The sequence below is a fragment of the Selaginella moellendorffii genome, unplaced genomic scaffold (assembly GCF_000143415.4).
Source record: "Selaginella moellendorffii unplaced genomic scaffold, v1.0 SELMOscaffold_103, whole genome shotgun sequence".
Taxonomy (NCBI): Eukaryota; Viridiplantae; Streptophyta; class Lycopodiopsida; order Selaginellales; family Selaginellaceae; genus Selaginella; species Selaginella moellendorffii.
Window position 1 is genome coordinate 468,313 of NW_003314364.1, and position 18,070 is coordinate 486,382.

Below are 18,070 nucleotides of genomic sequence, written 5' to 3' on the forward strand. Positions count from 1 at the left end.
CCATTGCCAAGTGCAGCAGCGAGGTGCCAAGAGGCCGGCCATGGCTCCCGCAGATGAAACATACATTACCTAGCTATATAGCATATGGCAGCAGAAAAGCAAGTACTTACGTGGCCCGGAAGAGGAGCATCTCCTGCTGCTTGAAGTATCTCCTCTCCTCTTGGTCCACTAGCACCAGGTTGAGGTAGTACCTCACACTGAACTTGTTGTTGATGTTGCGGTACGTGGGCGTCAGATCGTAGGGGCTGAGGAAGAGGCGGACCGGGATGGATTCACCTGCGCAGCGCAGCGGATGCATGTCATTTGTCGTGCGAGTGAGAGTGAATGGAGTTACCCCGGACTGGTGCCCCGTCCATGATCTCGTACTTGGCCAGCGTCTCGCTCTCGTTCAGAGTGTTGGGCCCGGAGCCGGTTGACTCTCTACGCCGGATCTCCAGTTCCATGTGCTTGATCTTGATGCGCACCAGCAAAAAGTAAATCTTCCCAATTATCACGTCCTTGAGATGGTACCTGCGAGCGATGTCAACGTAGTCAACTCCCAGCACACAATAGGTAGAGAAACACTGGTACTTGCTCTTGGTGTACTCAAACTCAATGTGCAAGCAGTCCTCGATGCCCACCTCCATCTGTGCTTTGCAAACCAGCTTACTTCAGGCTCCAAGAGAGTGAGTGACAGGGGCAGACATACCTTGATGCTGGTGTTGATCTCTGGATGGGGATTGAAGTTGCGGACCTTCAAAACAACAAAGCTTTTCATCATGGCACTCTGTGAAACACAAACGAATGTGCTTACCCAGAACTCCTTGTGCTCCACAATGTTGGCCGCAACATAGCTCCTGCTCACTGTGACCTTGAGCACATAGCTGCAAGGCAACAACCAAGGTGTCAAGGACAGTGGGGGCCGGGGGCAGCTTTCCTACCGGAGCCTAACGTTGACACCGTTGTAGGATTCATACTGCATCTCCACGGTGGAGAACTCAAACGGATAGATCTTGCGGTCGTGGATCACTCCTGGCACGTCCAGTTCCCTGACTTTTGCCAGTGCTCACGGATGAGATGGTAAGAAGCCAAGCTAGTAGTAGTAGAGAACAGGTTACCAAGAGATGTGAAATCGTAAAAGTGGCCACGGTCCACGTACAGCTCTGCCAAAGAAGAGGATAATCCATTTCATTTCGCCAGGGTGCAGGGTGTCAAGTGTAATGCCTCACCTATCTGACCCAGGAGCTCGATCTTGACGCCCTGGTGCTCGATCCGCTTCCCCGGGAGGGGGTCGATCCTCACCTGTGACAGGCACTATTAGCAACGAATGCGGCTCCAAGCGATCAACCAAACCTGGCCGGCGACGCTGTCCTGGCTCCGGAACAATGGCACGGACGCCATTTGCCCATTCTCCTTCTTGAGGGTAACCTGGGAATTCGTGATCCACGTGATTGATTGGCGGATCGATCTTGAGAGCTTTGGATCGACTTACATGCTTGCGCGTGTCCTCGTCCGCGAGCTCGATGGAGACGCTGGCCAGCGGGCTGAAGGCTCCCACAAGGAAGTTCTGCGCGCGCACCAAATCTTGTGTCACAACAGTTAAAAAGCGAGATCGAGCAAGTGTTACCATTGGCCGCGGCCCAACTCCTCACTCTTTCTTGTGAATGGCCCCCGACGGAATGGTCCCCGACGTGTGATGGACGAGACTCGAACCCGCGACGTGTGCTCGCTGGTCAATTCCAACACGTCAGCATTTTGTTGACGATGGGCGGCCCAGGCCATTGACGAGAAGCAAGAGGAAAGAGAGAGAGAGAGAGAGAAAGAGAAAGAGGGAGCGAGAGAGAGGAGGGAGGGAGCAATTCATCCGCAGTGGGAAGTGGCCGCGAGGAAGGTAACTAATAAATAAGCTCAGGCCCCCCGGGAAGAGGGAGGAAGGAGGTGAGGAGATAGCAGTACCCTAGGGAGCGCCCAGGATGGAACGAGGAGAAGGGAGCGGGCGCGGTGGTCTCGTCGTGTCAAAGCCGGTCAGACCTCACCTGGCAGTCCTGCCGCCCCGGCCCTCCATGGAAGCGCTCTTGCGGAGCAGCGATTTGAGCCGCAGCCCCATGGGCGTGGTGGCCAATTTCCTAGCTGAGCAGGACCCCGACTCCAGCTCCATTTCCTTCACCAGCCTCCTGCAAGGGGCGCTCGCCTCGCCATCGCCCAAGATCCTCTCGCGCTTCAAGTCGTCGCCACTCGACTCGCCGCTGCTGCTCTCTTCTTCGGCGCTGGTAAGCCTGTCTTTGTTTTCGTTTCTCGTGCTGCCGCGCTAGCCTAGCCTTGCATTAACCCAAACACTGCGTGGTGCCTCAGGCAGAGCCATCTCCTACCACGGGTTTCCATGTCGTCAATCCCTTGGCATGGCATCCTCCGCCGTCTCCACTGCCGCTGGTATGCTGTTGCTCTTCTCCAGGGAAATCTACTAATGCCCTACTTGTTTCCAGTCTCCTTTGGGAGGGGTGTCTCACGGCCAACTTCTGGCACAAGTCCAGTCGCACGCCCAAGTGTTGCAGCAGCAGCAGCAGCAGCAGAAGCCAGCGGACAGCAACAAGCAGGAGGAGGATGACGAGCACGGGGAGCAGCAAGACGAGGACACGAGCGTTGCTCTGGTGCCTGCTGCGCCTGCGGTGACAAGAGCAAGCGCAAGCGCATCAACACCCGCTCCAGAGCACGACGGCTACAACTGGCGCAAGTATGGGCAGAAGCAGGTCAAGGGGTGTGACAATCCGCGGAGCTACTACCGCTGCACGCATCCGGACTGCTCCGCCAAGAAGCTGGTGGAGCGCTCCGTGTCTGGAGAAACGACGCAGATTGTGTACAAAGGCGACCACAGCCACTCCAAGCCGCAGATGATCCGGAGGCTGGCGGTGACCCGCGTGCAACCGGACGACGGCAGCAAGAGAACTCTGGTGCTTGTGCCTGGCGGCGCCACCCCCACGCCTGCCCAGCGCCATGCCAGCAACAGCAACAGCAGCGACGTGGAGGAGGAGGAGGAGGAGCAAGAGGCGGAGGACGGGGAGGAACCGGATGCCAAGCGCAGGTAACAAAGAACGGATCTTTGAGACAAGCTTGAGACACTTGACTCACATGCTGCTTGTGCAGGAGACGGGACGGGATGAATGCCTCGAGCAGAAGCAGCGGCAGCGGCAGCCGCGAGGCACCCGTTGTGGTGCACACCAACAGCGAAGTGGACGTGCTCGACGACGGCTACCGCTGGAGAAAATACGGGCAGAAGGTTGTCAAAGGCAATCCCAACCCAAGGTGAGCTCGTTTCTCGCCAGGAGATTTTGGTTTTGATTGGTTTAAACTCTCGCCGTGTGTCCAGGAGCTACTACAGGTGCACAAACCCGGGGTGCCCCGTGAGGAAGCATGTGGAGAGAGCAGCGGACGATCCAAAGGCAGTCATCACCTCGTACGAAGGCAAGCACGACCACGACACACCCGCTGCCAGGGGCGGCGCCGCTTCCACGTCCACCACTAGCACAAAGCTCCTCCCTGCTCCTCTCTCCGCCTAGAGTATACGCTTAGACTAACCACAAAAAAATGCAACCTAACTCTGGGGGGAAGACAATGCAATGTTTATATAAAGTGAAAACCCTAAACCTGGGCCCTGGGTTTTAAAATCCCAGCGCGGGGGAAGGAGGGCTATAGCCTAGGGCGAGCTATGGCCGTCAATGTCCGTGTTGTGGAGGAAATGGTCGCCAAGCTGAGGTCGGATCGCCACAGGGAGCGCGAGGTAAGCGCGCCTCTTTCATGTGTCATGTCGGATTGGCATGCCCCAAACCAGGCCGGCCTCAAGCTGCTCAAGGAGTATGTCAACATGCGGGATTTCTCGAGGCTGCTGGACGAGCAGACGGAAAGGCTCCAGCGCCAGGGCCAGATTCCGCGTAACAAGCTTTTGCTCGCTCGCTTTCTTTTCTCATCTCGGCCTGTCCTGTTTTTGTGCTGCAGCATCGACATGGCCGGGTGTGGTGCATGCCTTGTGCGAGGGCACTTCGTCATACCTGAAAACGCCCAAGAAGAAGGCGCCCAGTTTCGAGTATGCCAAGGTACTCAGGAGTCTGGTGAGGAGGGCTTGTGCCTCCGGTAAGCTGCGCGCAATCTTGCTCAAAAGCACGACATGTTGTCAAATGAATATCCTTTGATCGCAGACAAGAGAGGGGTCCTGGTGCGCAAGCTCAGTCACCTGTACCAGCATTTGGTGGATACCGTCGTCACTGTTCCCAGCTTCCAAGCTGATTACTGCGCTATTGTGTCCGATCTTCTTAGCGAGCACGAATACCGCTTGCGCATGAAGGAGGAAACATATGCAGGTAACTCTCGCGTTATAAACGACCTCACACAGTCTTGGTTGCCTGCTCTAGAACTTGTCCAGTTCCTTCTGCAAACTCAGACGCAGCCGCACGACGATGCCTTTCTGTCCATCGTCAAAAATCCACCAGGGGGTATCCCTCCGTCTTTAAGGCCGGACGTCGCGGCCAAGCTCTCCAACATCTTCCTGCACATCAGGTGTGTTCGTAATTCTGGGAGTTCACGGACGTGACACGCGGGTTTTTAAACCAGTGATATCAAAGCGGGTCTGAAAAAGGCTCTAGAGGCAGTCACCAGCTTGTTGAGACATGATGGACCAAATCTAGGCAGTCACTTACTTGAAATTCATTGCGGTGCTAAGAAATGCCTTTTCCGGTCATGGGCTACAATTACCGACACGGCTACCAAGGTTAGATGCTACCCTGCGGTCTTTACATGCTCATTTCCTTTACTGTTACAGGACTTGTTTGTTCTGTATCTGAGGATGCAACTGAAACTAAGCAGCATTGTGAGGGACGACGAAACCGATCACCTCGAGGAATTGTTTGACTTCGTGGTTAAGGAACTGGACGGGAAGTGTTGGTAAGCCGAACCTTTCGTAATGCCAAGAAGCTTACAGTGCATTATTCTTTTTACCCAGGGACACCAAGGCTGTACCACTTGCGAGCTCGACACACTCGTTTCTAATGCTTGCTGCCCAAGTCATTTTTGAGGTGCATGCAGCGTTTGCTATACTCTCCCGTTCTGACTTCTCACTTTCAGTTCCTCGGCAGGGACAGAGGTCATGCTACCAACAGCTCTAAACGTAGAAAAAAGGAGAGCGTCACGGCGCTCATCACAGACAGAATACGTGATTTGAAACCGTTGTGGTAAGGGTCATGTTGGTGTACGACATCGTCACATTCCTGCAATAATCAGGGCTGGCGCCATTTGCCTTCTGCTGAGGCACTATGGTTCTAAGCTTCCGCAGCAGTTCTTATCTGATGTCTTTCAGCTTTGGTGCAGAGGTACGTCTCGACTACAATGCTGTATGATAAACATATGTATGTGCTTTTTGAAGGTTGCCTATTGAAGCGATCAACGTCATGTCCTTTGAAGTACCTTTATGGCTTATAAGGTTTGTCTTCCACTGCTCTTATATCTGACATTATTCAGAACAATCCAGATGCGTCAACGAGATTTGTGATATTGGGGACCATGGAACCTGGCAGGTGTGGTAGATTGTAAATTTTCCACTCCACTGTTATTTACGTCCGCTAGTCTTGCAGAACGCAAGCCTTTGGCAGTGTGTGTGGGAGGCGACAATCAAATGGATATTGTTGATGAGCACCGTGTTGGTTCTTGTATGGGTGATTTCGTACTCCTCCCCATTGTCTTCTCATGATTCTACTTGCAGGTGGACGAGGCTTTGAAGCTACTGAGCAACATATTGCTTATGGTAGCTTTTCCGGGTATTATGAGACTTTGACCTCTGACTTTGTAGTTTCTGCGATGCAGAATAACTCGCCTGCTTTTGTTGCTCCGAACGAAATTTGGGAGCTCCACGTATTCAGAGATCAACCAACAAGGTATCGTCATCTCCTTGAGCTCTTCCGCAGGTTTTGCTAACAGTTATCGCACCCGCAGAAGTGCTCTCTTTTTTGTTTCTGTGTTGTTTTCGACTGCTCCCTGTCAGGTAATTAATAGGTTGATCAGATACCTGGAATGACATTCGATTTGCTCTTCCAGGACTTTGTTCTTCGAAAATCTCTTCTTGTTTGGGCTCTGAAGGCATTGAAGTTTCAGGTGTCCAACCTTCTCGTTCTTTTTCTTTTGTTCTTTTTCTGTTGTAACTTCTCGTCTTTTAGGCCGGATCTTCGGAATGCCAGGTACCCCTCAAGCTTATAAGCTGGACGCTCCTTTCTCTCTCGGTTGGTGCGCTGGAATTTCAAGTAAAGGATGCCGCTACTTTCTTACAGAGCTGGTCGGAGGTAATTAGATTCTTAACTATTTGTGATAAAATCTCCGTGCCGAGTTACTCGCCTAAATTTCTCAGCAAACGGAACAAGGCAAGGTTCTAGAAGCGGAGTTGCGTGAACTTGACCTTGCAGACGAAGTTTTAGCCAACTGTGGAGTTGAAGGATTGTCCGCAATCAACGTAAGCACATTTGCATTCGTGGATATTCTTTTAGAAGCTGGTTTCTTCAGGTTGATTGCCAACGAAACAGTTTAGTGAGTCTTTCTCAAAGCGACGATTTACTTCAAATCCTTGGTGAAGGTATTTTGCAACTTATTCAAGAAGTAAAATGCCAGCGACTGGAATCTCTCCTTCGGGTGGCCGTACTTGTGTCCTACTGTTTTGTGGGAGTCGAGGTTTCAAGGAAAACGAGGTAAGCCTATTGCTAAATGAAATGATTCTGAGATTTTTTTTTCCAGAGGTCACACAGTCCTTCTTTGGAGTCGCGATGGAGAAATCTTTACCTCGCCTGCAGTTCTTATGGGGTGCTGCATTTTGCGACTGGAAAGTGTTGGAGAAACTGGGGAGGCATCTAGACAACTCACAGTGAAATCACTTCTTGCATTAGATGAGCTTGTTTCTGCAGAAAGCGCCGGCCAGACAAAGCTTGTTTCCCGGTGCTCCTTTGAAGGATTATTGAAAGTCTTGCGGAGTTTATTAGAGGACGGCAGAGTATGTGAGTCCACAACTTCTAATTCTGTACTGAACGATGCGGAGCTGGATGCACCTAAACGAGAAAAGTGGAAAGTCATATGCATATCCATGATTTGCAGCCTCGGCCGCCAAATTCCAGAGGCTGCGTTTCATATTTTGCGAGATCTACTGCTTGCTTCAGAGGACTTTAAGGTAGTTGTTTTCACTTTAATGAATGTTTGGATGGCATTTGACCTCAAAGGTTTTCGCAGGTTCGTGAAAAGCTCATATTTTCTATGTGCAGTAGTTTTACGATTCCTGAGATGCTACCGAGACTTGAGGAACTGGTAAGCTGCGTTAGTTTTGCCAGTGCTTTGACGCGTAAGGACAGGTCGAAGAATTGCTGAATTCCCTACAAAAAGGTCAAGTTTGTGATTCTACGTGTTTCAATACTCTGGCTGCTTCTCAACTGCTTCTGTCAAAGTTGAAAGCCGAGAAAGATAAAGCCAAACTGGCACAGGTCCGTCGTCCCCAGATTTCCTTGTTTATAGCTTTGAGCTTTCTTTCAGATACTTCCAAGGTTTCAAAAGATTATAGAATACGTTTCGAAGGTGAATGCTCTACAATATACAACGCGTTTGAAAATTGGCGAAGCTGTTGCAGACTTGATGATACTGGATGCGACCCTTGCCCAGGTATCCCGTAGCTTGTTACGTAATCAATCCCTTTGACAACGGCTTCTGATTGTAGGATTTAATGTTTTTGGAACTTCTGCAAGATCCTGACTTTCGTGTCAGGGCCGGTCATGCTAGCCGAATACATATCTTGTTTGAGACGTGGAGCGGACATCCCCAACTTCTACAGGACGTCCAGTAAGTTTGTTTTTGCGATGATGATAAGATCTCTGACAAGTTAGTGCATGTGCTAGAGCTAGTCTTGGAGTGAAACTATCAACTTCTCATCTAGGTGATACAACGGAAGCTCTTCTGTATAAAACGGCAATAATAGCTATCGGTGAAGTAGCAGCTGCAAGCGAACAAGTGGAAGCTGATGTACGACCACTGCTATTTATATTCTCATTGTCATGCTCATTTTACCTTTTCAGGCTGTGTGCATTATTCTTGCCCAAGCTGCTCTACAGCCCATGCATAGGTAATGTTAGCATGTTTATAATAACACAATTGAGATTTGATTGTTGCAGGAGTTTAGTCGTTGCAGTGCTTAATAAAATTGCCAAACAACTGGGCTATACAGACAGATTTAAGGTTGTGATAGCTGTAATATGCGCTGTTTACTAGTTCGTGTATATTTGTTTTGAAGTTCTTCAAGCAGCTGCTCAGATCGATATTGGACTGCTGGGTTGCCGCTTCATTTCATATAAGTGAACTCCTGAAGGTATGCAACTCTTGAAGTTCTAACTTTATTTGATTGTTTATATGTAACCAGGTGAGCGACATACTTATCCAACCTTCAAATGCGTCCGGGTTCCTTGAGTATTGTCTTCCGTTCATACTACCTTCTTCGTTCCTACATGGACAACATGCCGAAATTCAGCAGATAGCACAGGTATGCATAGCAGGTATTTGCCCATTTGAGTCTTACTTTTGTTTAGGAGAGAACAATGTCTGTCAGTTCATTGGTCGAGGAGAACTTTGCCTCTATTTTTGCCTTCCTTGCCGCTCTGGATTGGGGTGGATATGATAAAGCCTCGTTGGTTCTTCAAAGCCCTCTATTTGAAACTCAAATTCAGCGGGAGAAGCTTATAAAACAACACGTGGTAGGTGCTGAGTTTCTTTTCTTGTGCGGCTGAAGTGCTTACATACAGCACGACAGTTTTCTATTGCAAAAAATATCATTCTGCTAGTGAAGGCGGACGCTGTGTTGCCATCAGTTTCGAAGGATGCAGCCATGGCTGCCGTAAGGGCAGTTGCGAAGGGGTTATTTGAAGAGTATGTATCGTACATTCAAATATTTCTAACTGATAACACTGGAATTTACTCAGTAGTAGACGCCAAGAAGTGAAGGAGCTCGTATTCCAGGTTAGTGCATGCGCTTGGGATGTCGATTCTCACTTGACGTGAAGAACAGATTTTGCTAGAAATTCACAAGGAGGCTTCCAGTTCTTCTCACTGGCGCCACACACGGCACTCTCTGGAAAAACTGGACGCATTCTTGAACGTTATCGAGGACGGAATTGTGATTCCGAGCACATTCCGGTAACTTTTTGTCTACTAAGATCATACAGCTTACAATGGTATGGCAGGTACATGATGCACATAATTTTGCAATCAATTGAAATGGTTGACTTGCAACCGAAGTGCTGTTTATTGATAAATGCAATGATTGATAAACTGGAGCGCAAACCGCAGTCGTCTATGTGGATTCTGGGAGAGCATCTACAGGTTATATTTGTTATTGTGAAGTTAATGGTGGCATCTCAAATATCTTTGGTATTACAGGCTCTTGTTTCTGGACTGGTGTCATGTACTTTTAACGGTGATCTATTGTGCTCATCTGTGCTTCAGCTACTTCATCGCGTGACTCTGAAAGGCGAATCATCTTTATCCCCCTATGTGAAGGTACTGCATACTGGCTTGATAAGCTTTTCAGTTTGAACCTGTTCTTTTCAGGAACTTAACCAACTTCCAGACTTTCCTTGCTTCAACACGATAAGAGAATTCCAAGCTCAATTGCGTTCTGCCGATGCATTTTCAAAAGAGTTTGTAAAGGTAAGAACGGAGTATGCAACATATAACACTCATGAGTGTCTTCAGTTTGTGCAGAAGGCTCCTTCTCTTCCCTCTCAATTACGACTATGGAGGTTTACTTCTTGTTTCTATCTTTTTTTCAATCTTTTTGCTTTCTTTTTCCAGTCTTCGAAGCTTTTGCAACCAATTGCGAGATGCACCGGAATCTCGGAGTCTCTTCACTTCTGATGAATTAGTGATTGCCGTTTGGGAACTTGTTCTCTCATGCAATGACGATCATGATTATGACATCAAGAATCTGACTGCAGAGCTTCTAGCTGCGGTAAGACAATTTTGCATTTGTAAAGCTATGTGTCATCCACTTACCATTGCAGGTTGGAATTGGAAATTGTGAAGCGGTGGTTTTTCATTTGCCAGACGCTAACAGAAATTTCTTGCGTCCCTCATATCGTTCAAAAACTATCGACGTGGCTGGGCCGTCTGAGGATATTTTGGAAGTAGTACTGACCCAGCTGTGCAGCTATTTACTAGATAAAGATGTTTTTATAATTGATCTGGCGTATCAAACAGCAAAGGTATGAATCTACTTTGGTAATCTGTAAAACAAGTCAGGGATTTGTGCAGGGCTTGTTGGCAACCAAAAATGGTTATGACGTTTTAAATAGACTCAATGAACAAGAGCGAGCGTACTTGGAGGTAAAACATGCAAAGCAGGCAATGTGTATTGACACATGCTACTGTTTTCAGACGCATACCGATGGTCCTAACAAAATGTTGGTGAACCTAGTTCTTGGGTGTAATGCTTGTAAGTGAGCTTGGAAATAGAACACTTTTCATCGTTTTCATGCAGCAAAATCTGGGAAGCTTGAAGATTCATCAGTTTGGAGCACTAGCGACAAAAGTTACGAGACTTGGATTTGTTCGTTGGTTCATGCCTTGATAAGCTACACCGAAGATACACTTTTAAGGTGACTTTATTCTTTGTTATATTTTGGACTTAGGATGAAAATGCTTGCAGGCTTTGTCAGAGTCTGGTTGAGGTTAAGGCTGCACTAGCTGAGTTTCTGCTCCCTTATGCGCTTGGGTCTTTGGCTAAAGTGATCCCAATTCATTCTGCTCTGTACACTACTATTGTCACACATGCAAGTGCTGGTCTGTTTATTTCATCAGAAAGTTTACAACTTCACATGTAGGTTCAAGACCATATCTTTTCCGATGTCAACAAAAATACAAGGTCGATGCAAGTTTTTCTCGAAGCTTTTAATAGTCTACGAGCTTGTCACGTAAAGGCAGCAGCCAAAGGCTTGTCGCAAGGAACAAATACCCTGGAGCCTCTAAAGTGGCCTAAGGTAGTTGAATTTCATTATAATCTTTCACGTTTCTTCTTCCTCAGGTTTATTGGCTGGATGTGGATTACCTTCTTACGGCCAAGACGGCACAGGTCGGCTTATTTTGTGTTTGATTTGGGTTCTATGACATTTAACTTGGAACCTGTTCAGAAATGTGCGGCGTATTTCACTTCTGTTCTCTATGTTGAACATTGGTGTGAAGAAAATTTCGGAAAGGCTGTGCTGGGAGAACGAGAACTTTCGGGAGATGAGGACGAGGTAAAATCTTGCATCATTCTTGACTGTAATCGTGTCTTAACGTGATTGCCAGCTACCCGAACATCTGGAACGTCTTCTGTCTGTGTATACGAAGGTGAATGAACCAGACAGCATCTATGGCATAATTTACACTCACAATGTAAGATCAATTACTTGAACGTTGTCTATCTGATGCCAAGGATATGTTTCTCAGCCCATATCACAAGTCAGGCTGTACGAGCATGAAGGCAACTGGGGAAAGGCTTTGGAAACATATGATTTGCTGCTAAGTAGCTCAAATAACACTGACGTCCTAAAGGGTTACTACAAAGGTGTTGTACGGGCACTGCAACACTCAGGATGCTCTCAGGTGAGGGACGTTTACAGCACAGGTCTTAGAAACATCAAGATGGAACTATTAAACGACAAGGAGTTCAAAGAATTACAGGTACATCCAGCCTTTGAGATCATCACATGATCTTTCTTGTGTGCAGTACGAAGGTGCCTGGAAGTCTGGAAAGTGGGACCTGAGTTTCGATATGAACCCCGCCGGTGATGATTCTCTTAAGCTGGGCTTTCATGGAAATTTACTCAGGTAATGTTATTGTTGTTTATGTAGAATAAGTTTTGCTATCTTGATTAGCAGCTCCTTTCAATGTCTCGTTGAAGGAGATTTCAGCAGATTTGACACTTCTGTCAAACGGATGAAAGAGGTAAGGTTCTTATGTATCGTTTTCTCTCAAGTCTAACAAGTTTATCAGGACACTGTTTCTCATGTTGCGCACACCAGCCTTGAAAGCACTCAAAATGTTTATCCATCTATCGTCAAACTCCAGGCTCGTTACAGACCTTTTACGTCTGTGATCCTGATACTGTCTCTCTTCAGATTGTTGATTGTCTCCCATTCGCTTGGAGTCTCCGCTGGCCATCATTGGGATCTAGTGGACCTAGTACCCCTCCTGACAGCGAGGTATGTAAGGGATTTACGTGTTATATTTTATATGTTTCTAATTTCTCCCTGGAAAAAAAATCTTTCATTCGGTTCTGCAGATACAAATGCTATTTACGAGGTGGAAAGGTATTACGAAACAAACGACGGGAAACTACAACCTCTTGGAACCATTTGGGAGCTTTATGAGAGTACTTCTTCGGGTTCTTCAGCGGGAGGACTGTCTTCCTTGTTACCTTGTTGAATACGCAGCACTTGCCAGAAAGGTTCCAAACTCTTTCTCATTTGAGGCTTACCAATAAGTTTTTAGGCTGGAAGACTCAATCAAGCAGCAGGTGCAATTCAAGAGCTCAAAGGCCTTTGTCAAGGAGACAATAAGCGCAGCGAGGTTCTAAGAGCCGGACGGGTCTGTTTTATCTCTAATTCATGTCGACTAAGTATACTAATGTATATGGTCTTTCAGATTGAAGAAGCTAAAGTCCTATGGGCGCAAGGTCAGCGTGAATTGGCAGTAAGTCTTGTGAAGTACTTGTTAACGTATATTGGTTCGACGGACTCCATGGCTTTGTATTGTCTTGCTGGAAAGTGGCTTGCACAAACAAGATCCGCAAGGTACCAACGTGCCCGAAATTATTTTGTCAATAACAAATTTTCGTTGCAGCTCTCGTGTAATCCTTGAGTCTTATCTCGAGAAAGCTGTCATCATTGCTGAGACTAGATCTACGAGTTCTGGTAGTAGCGATTTCATGAAACGGAGAAGTAAAACACATTTCCACCTGGCCCATTTTGCTAATGCTCTTCATCGAAGTTATGAAGATCGACTTGGCTCTACCGAGTGGCAAACTGAATTACAGCTGAGAAATATGAAGGTATGATGAACTTGCAAAGACTTTTTGTCACATCATCTGTGTTCTTTAGATGAAGGAGTATGAGGCACTGGTGAGAAAAGCCAAAGAATCCAAAGTAAGCACTCTTTTCTTTGGCTGTAATAACCTTTTGGTTTTTGAAAGGATGATACGCATGGTTACTCTCTTAAGGCGCTGGAAGTTCAGAAGGAGCTTAAACTGGAAAGTGTAGAGTGGACCAAGATGCATGTGAGTTATAGCTCAATACACTTGCTCCTGCCTGACGATGATGTCTGCAGGGCGACATGGCACGTGTGCTTAGAACTTGCCTCAAGTCCTACCGGAGTTGCTTACTCTCAAGTGACAAGTATGATATGAGAGTGGTAAGCTAAACTCGTAACATTGGCCTAGTTTTAATCTACTTCGACAGGTCTTTCGGTTGGTTTCTCTTTGGTTTGGGAACGTCGAGAACAAAACTGTTATAAATGACATGATCGAGACTGTGCATAAGGTAAGTTCAGTTGTGCTGCAAATTAGGGGGACTTCTAGTTACATCACATTGGCAGGTACCGTCGTTTAAGTTCCTTCCGCTGGTTTATCAAATAGCATCCAGAATGGGTGCTATAAAAACGGCAAACGATTTTCAGGTATGTTTTTCAGTCCTGAATCTTGAGAATGTGACTTGTCGTTTCGCAGTTTGCTGTGGCCTCACTTGTGAAGAAGATGGCGATTGAGCATCCGTACCACTCACTCTACCAGGTACCGTGCTTCTACCAAGCTATGTGCCTTCTAATGTGGATTTATACAACTTTAGTTACTGGCGCTGGCCAATGGGGATCGAATCAAGGAAAACCAGAAGAGGAAAAACGCTTTCGTTATTGACTTAGAGAAAAAACGTGCAGCAGAGGAGCTACTGAAGGAGCTAACTAATCGCCATTCCAATTTGATCATGCAGGTAAATTAATGGTTACATCACAATTCAGGACGTGGTTCCTTTGTTTTTTAGGTGCGAGATATGGTTGAGGTGTATATCAAACTGGCCGAGCTGGAGGTCTCACAGCAAGTAATTGCCGTGTGCAGCGTTGGCCTACTTTGTAGCTAATTTTTCTTTACTTTGGTTTTTTGCAGGACTGCCTTAAGCCAGTACCCTATCCAAGGGATATTCGTAGTGTGCGACGACTTAATCTGGTAAATACTAGAAGTTATCCTTCAATATTTCCTTCAATTGAAATTTATACAGGTCCCCGTTTTGACTGCGAACATTTCAGTAGATCGCAATTGTGACTACTCTGGTCAAAATCTCCCATATTTCGATGGATTCGAGGGAAGCATTACGTAAGATTAACTTGGTCTTGCTTTCATACTAACTAAAAGCGCAAAACATTTCAGTGTAATGAGAGGCGTTAATGTTCCAAAAGTTGTGCTGTGCCGCGGATCGGACGGCCAAAAGTATCGCCAGTTAGCCAAATCTGGGGGTGATGATCTCCGTCAAGATGCGGTCTGTAGTCTCTAAGATCTTGGAGATATAATAACATCGATTTTCAGGTGATGGAGCAACTTTTTGGTCTTGTCAACACACTCTTAAAGGATCATGCAGAAACTCGTATCAGATGTCTTCAAATACGAACATACAAGGTACAACAAGCAGTTTTCATATGATCCCGTTTCCTACTTTCGAAAACTCAGGTTGTTCCGTTCACTCCGAGTGCTGGTGCTCTGGAATGGGTGAATGGGACCATTCCACTCGGACAGTATTTGCTGGGAAGGTAAGAATTAGTATGAGATTTTCTGGTTTGCTCAGAGAAGGAAAATTGTTTAGTTCCAAAGTACCAGGAGCACACACTCGCTACGGCGTTGGAGATTGGACGTTTGCGGAGTGCCGAGAGCATATAGTCAAGGTATGTGTGACGCCCGGCGAGCTATCCATTGTTCACCGTTTGATGGTTAGGAATCCAACAAAAGCGCGGCCTTCCAGACCGTGTGCAAAAACTTTAGGTGAGACTATGAGATTTATTCTGCCAGGTGGTTGTAAGTTGTGTCTGCTAGGCCTGTTTTCCGCTACTTCTTCCGAGAGAACTTCTTTCGAGCCGCAGACTGGTTTGAAAAGCGGCTGAACTATACGCGAAGTGTGGCAGCTTCTTCAATGGTGAGAAATTTCTCATTTGTTGTGTTTGTTCTCTGCCGATCACGTCTTTAATTTCAGGTTGGCTACGTTGTGGGACTGGGAGACCGCCATTCGATGAACATTTTGATTGATCAGGCTAATGCTGATGTCGTCCATATCGATCTAGGGGTGGCGTTTGACCAAGGATTGATGCTTAAGACACCAGAAACGGTAGCTGATTGCTTGCTGTGCCGTAGCTGACTTGGGATACCTCCAGATTCCGTTTAGACTCACACGGGACGTTATCGATGGCATGGGTGTCACGGGTGTGGAGGGAGTGTTCAGGAGATGTTGTGAAGCGACGCTTTCCGTCTTGCGAGCGAACAAGGAAGCGTTGCTCACCATTATCGAGGTAAGTGCTACGAAGTAAGGCGGAAGAAAGTTTGCTAAGGTTGGTGTGCAGGTGTTCATACACGATCCTTTGTACAGATGGGCCTTATCACCCCTCAAGGCGCTGCAGAGACAAGAGGTATACATCATCTTTATAATGCTTCTCTAAGTTCCATTCAGGGAGCCGAGTATGCGGATGTGGAGGACCCTGATAAAGTGGAGGGAAACAAAGATGCGACTCGGGCACTAATGCGCGTTAAGCAAAAGCTTGATGGCTATCGTGATGGCGAGAACCGTACAGTCGAGGGTCAGGTAGTAAAGGATTGGCATTGTTCTCTTTTTCTTTCTTTAAAAACTGTCCCATTACAGGTCCAGCAGCTGGTCCAAGATGCACAAGATCCAGAGAACCTGTGCCTTTTGTTTCCTGGTTGGGCCGCTTGGCTGTGATGCTGCAAGCTTCTTTCACAGATGCAAGGTGCTGTGTTTGAAGCTGTACGAGGTTCAGCTGTTTGAGAAAACTAGACAGGCAGCTTGGCGATGTATTCTGGCAGTCCCATTTGCTCCAGAGGAACGCCGAACTCGGCCAGCTTGGATTGAAAAGCTTTGACAACGCTGTTGTGGGCCTGAAGGCACAGATATGTACGACGAGAATGATGAGAGAGCGCCAGTCTGAACTGCGAATCTTTACTTTGGTGACCCTCCCGAGCTCGTAATAAAGCCGCTTGATCTTCTGGTTCTTGGTGTCTATAACCTTGTCAATTCCAAACTTGGCTCCACTGGCGTCCAGGAGTTTGGATGCGCCCATGGCCTCGCCCAGCTGAGTGTCCTGCAACCACCAGGTGATGAATCAAACACAAAACTCTGCCCCGCCGCATGCGCACCTTCTTCTCCAGCTGCTCCAACAAGACCTGCACGCGCTTCTCCAGCAGCAAGCTCTTGACCCCGCATTTCTGCTGCACGTCAAAAATGCACGACTCAAACCGAGCGTACAAGTCATCGCGCTCCGCTTGGACCTGGAGACACACAGACTTGTACTACGTGATATCACGTCGCCAGGGATGCATGCAATACCTTTTCAAGCTTCTCCTGGAGCAGCCTGTACTCCCATTCCAGGTTCTGGACGTGCTTGAGAGCGTCCACGTGTTGCAAGCGCAACTGCTGAAGGGAGTGCTTATCCTGTTTTGGGTTTTACTTTGATCAGCAGGCAGTCTGAAAGAGGAATTCGTTACCTTGTCATACTGAGCCATCTGTTTCCTCAGGTTCTCCACTTCCTTTAGAGCCCGTGTCAGTGGCTCGGTCAGCCTTCTGTTCTCCTGCGCAATCTCGTACATGAGCTTCTCGTTTGCAGCCTCCCTCTTTTTCATGTCAGTCACGTCCTCCTGAAAAGGTTACACTGGCGGCAGTGTCAGTCTGCTGCCCCACTCTAATGGAGCTTATTTGTGTCACCTTGAGCGTCTTGATAAGGTCAAGATTGTTCTGGGTGATGTCGTTGTAGTAGCACTTGATCTCCGAGAATGCCTTCTCGTGCTTCTTCATGAGGTCCGTGATGTGCATGTTTTTACGCTCCTCAATCTCGTGTATCTCCTGCTTCCGCTGGAACTCGTCATTGTCTCTGGTTCGTTTGATCTGTGCGTGTCACGCCATTGGAGAAAGCAGCAAAGTTTGAGCCATTGAGCAACTAAACCTTCTTGTCAGTCTTGGCAATCAGATCTTGGGCATCCAGGTCAAATTGTTGCCTCATCTTTGTTATCTCCTTGGCATGGTCCTGCCAGAAACGATATCATGAGCCAGGGGATACAGAGATGGCATACGAGCTTCATCTGCTTGATCGTGTCCTCGTAGTTGAGCTCCATTTCTTTCTTGTTGTCCTTGAGTGTACGCAGATCATTCCTGCAGCGCACAGCTGCATCAGCAGGAGGGACAAGGTGTTTATCAGTATATATCATGACATGATCCAAGCAGAGCCACGTACAAGAGTTGAGATTCACGCTGGGCTGCCTGCTGGCGCTGCAGCTTGAGAGCCACCTCGTTCTCGGCCTTGACGCTGCCCACAATGTTTTGCTGCTCATATAAGAGGTGCTTCATCCGCTGGTTGTACACCTGCATGCACGCGCACAAGTTTGCAGTCGACTAAAGGCAAATGCTGCACCTTGATCTCCGCCTGCTGCCTCTCCTGGAGCTGCTCCCGCTCGCGGTCTTTGTTCCGCACCAGTGCCAGAGCATGCTCGTGCTCCTTCTTCTTGATGTCCCAAAAGGACGCCACCTTGTCCTGCGCGGCCAGGCCACGAGCACGTTGAACGTTTCAAATGAGCTGCTCGGGGCCAGGAACACTCACCCGATCAATCTGCATGCGGTTGCGCTCATTTTCTTCCGTGGCCTTGTCCGCAGTGAGCGTTGCCACCTGCGCCTTGAGCTGCTCGGGTGTTGGCCCCGACGGCCCAGCGCCATCCTTGGACTTCTTCTCTCCCTTGCCTTTGCGACCCTTCTTCTTCTTGCCATCCCCCTTCTTCTTGGGTCCCATTCCACTCAC

The 18,070-nt window shown here is 47.8% G+C and overlaps 4 protein-coding genes across 4 annotated transcripts; 2 read left to right on the plus strand and 2 right to left on the minus strand.

The window, feature by feature from the left end:
• Nucleotides 1–41: 41 nt before the first annotated feature.
• Nucleotides 42–1,654, minus strand: LOC9646787 (vacuolar protein sorting-associated protein 26B). The gene is made up of 11 exons (XM_002990020.2): nucleotides 1,607–1,654; nucleotides 1,472–1,546; nucleotides 1,333–1,407; nucleotides 1,209–1,281; nucleotides 1,098–1,142; nucleotides 921–1,032; nucleotides 794–863; nucleotides 689–733; nucleotides 571–626; nucleotides 335–510; nucleotides 42–276 (listed from the first exon to the last, which is right to left on the minus strand). Exons 1-11 carry the CDS (start codon nucleotides 1,607–1,609, stop codon nucleotides 107–109), a joined length of 900 nt encoding a protein of 299 aa, XP_002990066.1. The 5' UTR covers nucleotides 1,610–1,654; the 3' UTR covers nucleotides 42–106.
• Nucleotides 1,655–1,806: 152 nt separating this feature from the next.
• Nucleotides 1,807–3,613, plus strand: LOC9646788 (probable WRKY transcription factor 26). Its single transcript, XM_024663824.1, has 5 exons — nucleotides 1,807–2,249; nucleotides 2,332–2,409; nucleotides 2,463–3,058; nucleotides 3,121–3,279; nucleotides 3,344–3,613. The coding sequence occupies exons 1-5, from the start codon at nucleotides 1,953–1,955 to the stop codon at nucleotides 3,531–3,533; spliced, it is 1,320 nt and encodes a 439-aa protein (XP_024519592.1). The 5' UTR covers nucleotides 1,807–1,952; the 3' UTR covers nucleotides 3,534–3,613.
• A 56-nt stretch (nucleotides 3,614–3,669) lies between these two features.
• Nucleotides 3,670–16,110, plus strand: LOC9646773 (serine/threonine-protein kinase ATM). The gene is given in 79 exon segments (XM_024663825.1): nucleotides 3,670–3,754; nucleotides 3,806–3,905; nucleotides 3,970–4,104; nucleotides 4,170–4,331; nucleotides 4,383–4,527; nucleotides 4,582–4,738; nucleotides 4,790–4,911; nucleotides 4,970–5,042; nucleotides 5,092–5,198; nucleotides 5,248–5,320; nucleotides 5,323–5,336; nucleotides 5,390–5,446; nucleotides 5,495–5,540; nucleotides 5,598–5,672; nucleotides 5,726–5,767; nucleotides 5,827–5,897; nucleotides 5,956–6,004; nucleotides 6,058–6,114; nucleotides 6,177–6,299; nucleotides 6,365–6,466; nucleotides 6,517–6,698; nucleotides 6,745–7,171; nucleotides 7,231–7,305; nucleotides 7,350–7,478; nucleotides 7,528–7,653; nucleotides 7,709–7,830; nucleotides 7,887–8,010; nucleotides 8,064–8,110; nucleotides 8,160–8,223; nucleotides 8,279–8,353; nucleotides 8,405–8,524; nucleotides 8,571–8,735; nucleotides 8,792–8,907; nucleotides 8,961–8,997; nucleotides 9,047–9,174; nucleotides 9,222–9,360; nucleotides 9,418–9,537; nucleotides 9,589–9,687; nucleotides 9,733–9,779; nucleotides 9,832–9,988; nucleotides 10,041–10,241; nucleotides 10,291–10,362; nucleotides 10,414–10,471; nucleotides 10,517–10,634; nucleotides 10,685–10,808; nucleotides 10,860–11,015; nucleotides 11,060–11,107; nucleotides 11,166–11,273; nucleotides 11,326–11,412; nucleotides 11,467–11,700; nucleotides 11,747–11,847; nucleotides 11,899–11,965; nucleotides 12,014–12,088; nucleotides 12,139–12,222; nucleotides 12,303–12,467; nucleotides 12,512–12,607; nucleotides 12,665–12,813; nucleotides 12,863–13,070; nucleotides 13,120–13,164; nucleotides 13,212–13,295; nucleotides 13,346–13,429; nucleotides 13,477–13,557; nucleotides 13,613–13,693; nucleotides 13,743–13,805; nucleotides 13,861–14,001; nucleotides 14,053–14,109; nucleotides 14,175–14,234; nucleotides 14,287–14,381; nucleotides 14,436–14,544; nucleotides 14,592–14,681; nucleotides 14,733–14,812; nucleotides 14,866–14,944; nucleotides 14,995–15,041; nucleotides 15,093–15,192; nucleotides 15,250–15,381; nucleotides 15,428–15,562; nucleotides 15,614–15,679; nucleotides 15,721–15,852; nucleotides 15,910–16,110. Coding segments are annotated over 79 exon segments (8,271 nt in total). The 5' UTR covers nucleotides 3,670–3,682; the 3' UTR covers nucleotides 15,988–16,110.
• LOC9646774 (growth arrest-specific protein 8 homolog) lies at nucleotides 16,033–18,061 on the minus strand. Its single transcript, XM_024663832.1, has 11 exons — nucleotides 17,876–18,061; nucleotides 17,690–17,809; nucleotides 17,513–17,640; nucleotides 17,352–17,430; nucleotides 17,225–17,305; nucleotides 16,987–17,166; nucleotides 16,753–16,919; nucleotides 16,612–16,720; nucleotides 16,422–16,553; nucleotides 16,229–16,366; nucleotides 16,033–16,163 (listed from the first exon to the last, which is right to left on the minus strand). The coding sequence occupies exons 1-11, from the start codon at nucleotides 18,059–18,061 to the stop codon at nucleotides 16,059–16,061; spliced, it is 1,425 nt and encodes a 474-aa protein (XP_024519600.1). The 3' UTR covers nucleotides 16,033–16,058.
• Between the last annotated feature and the right edge of the window lie 9 nt (nucleotides 18,062–18,070).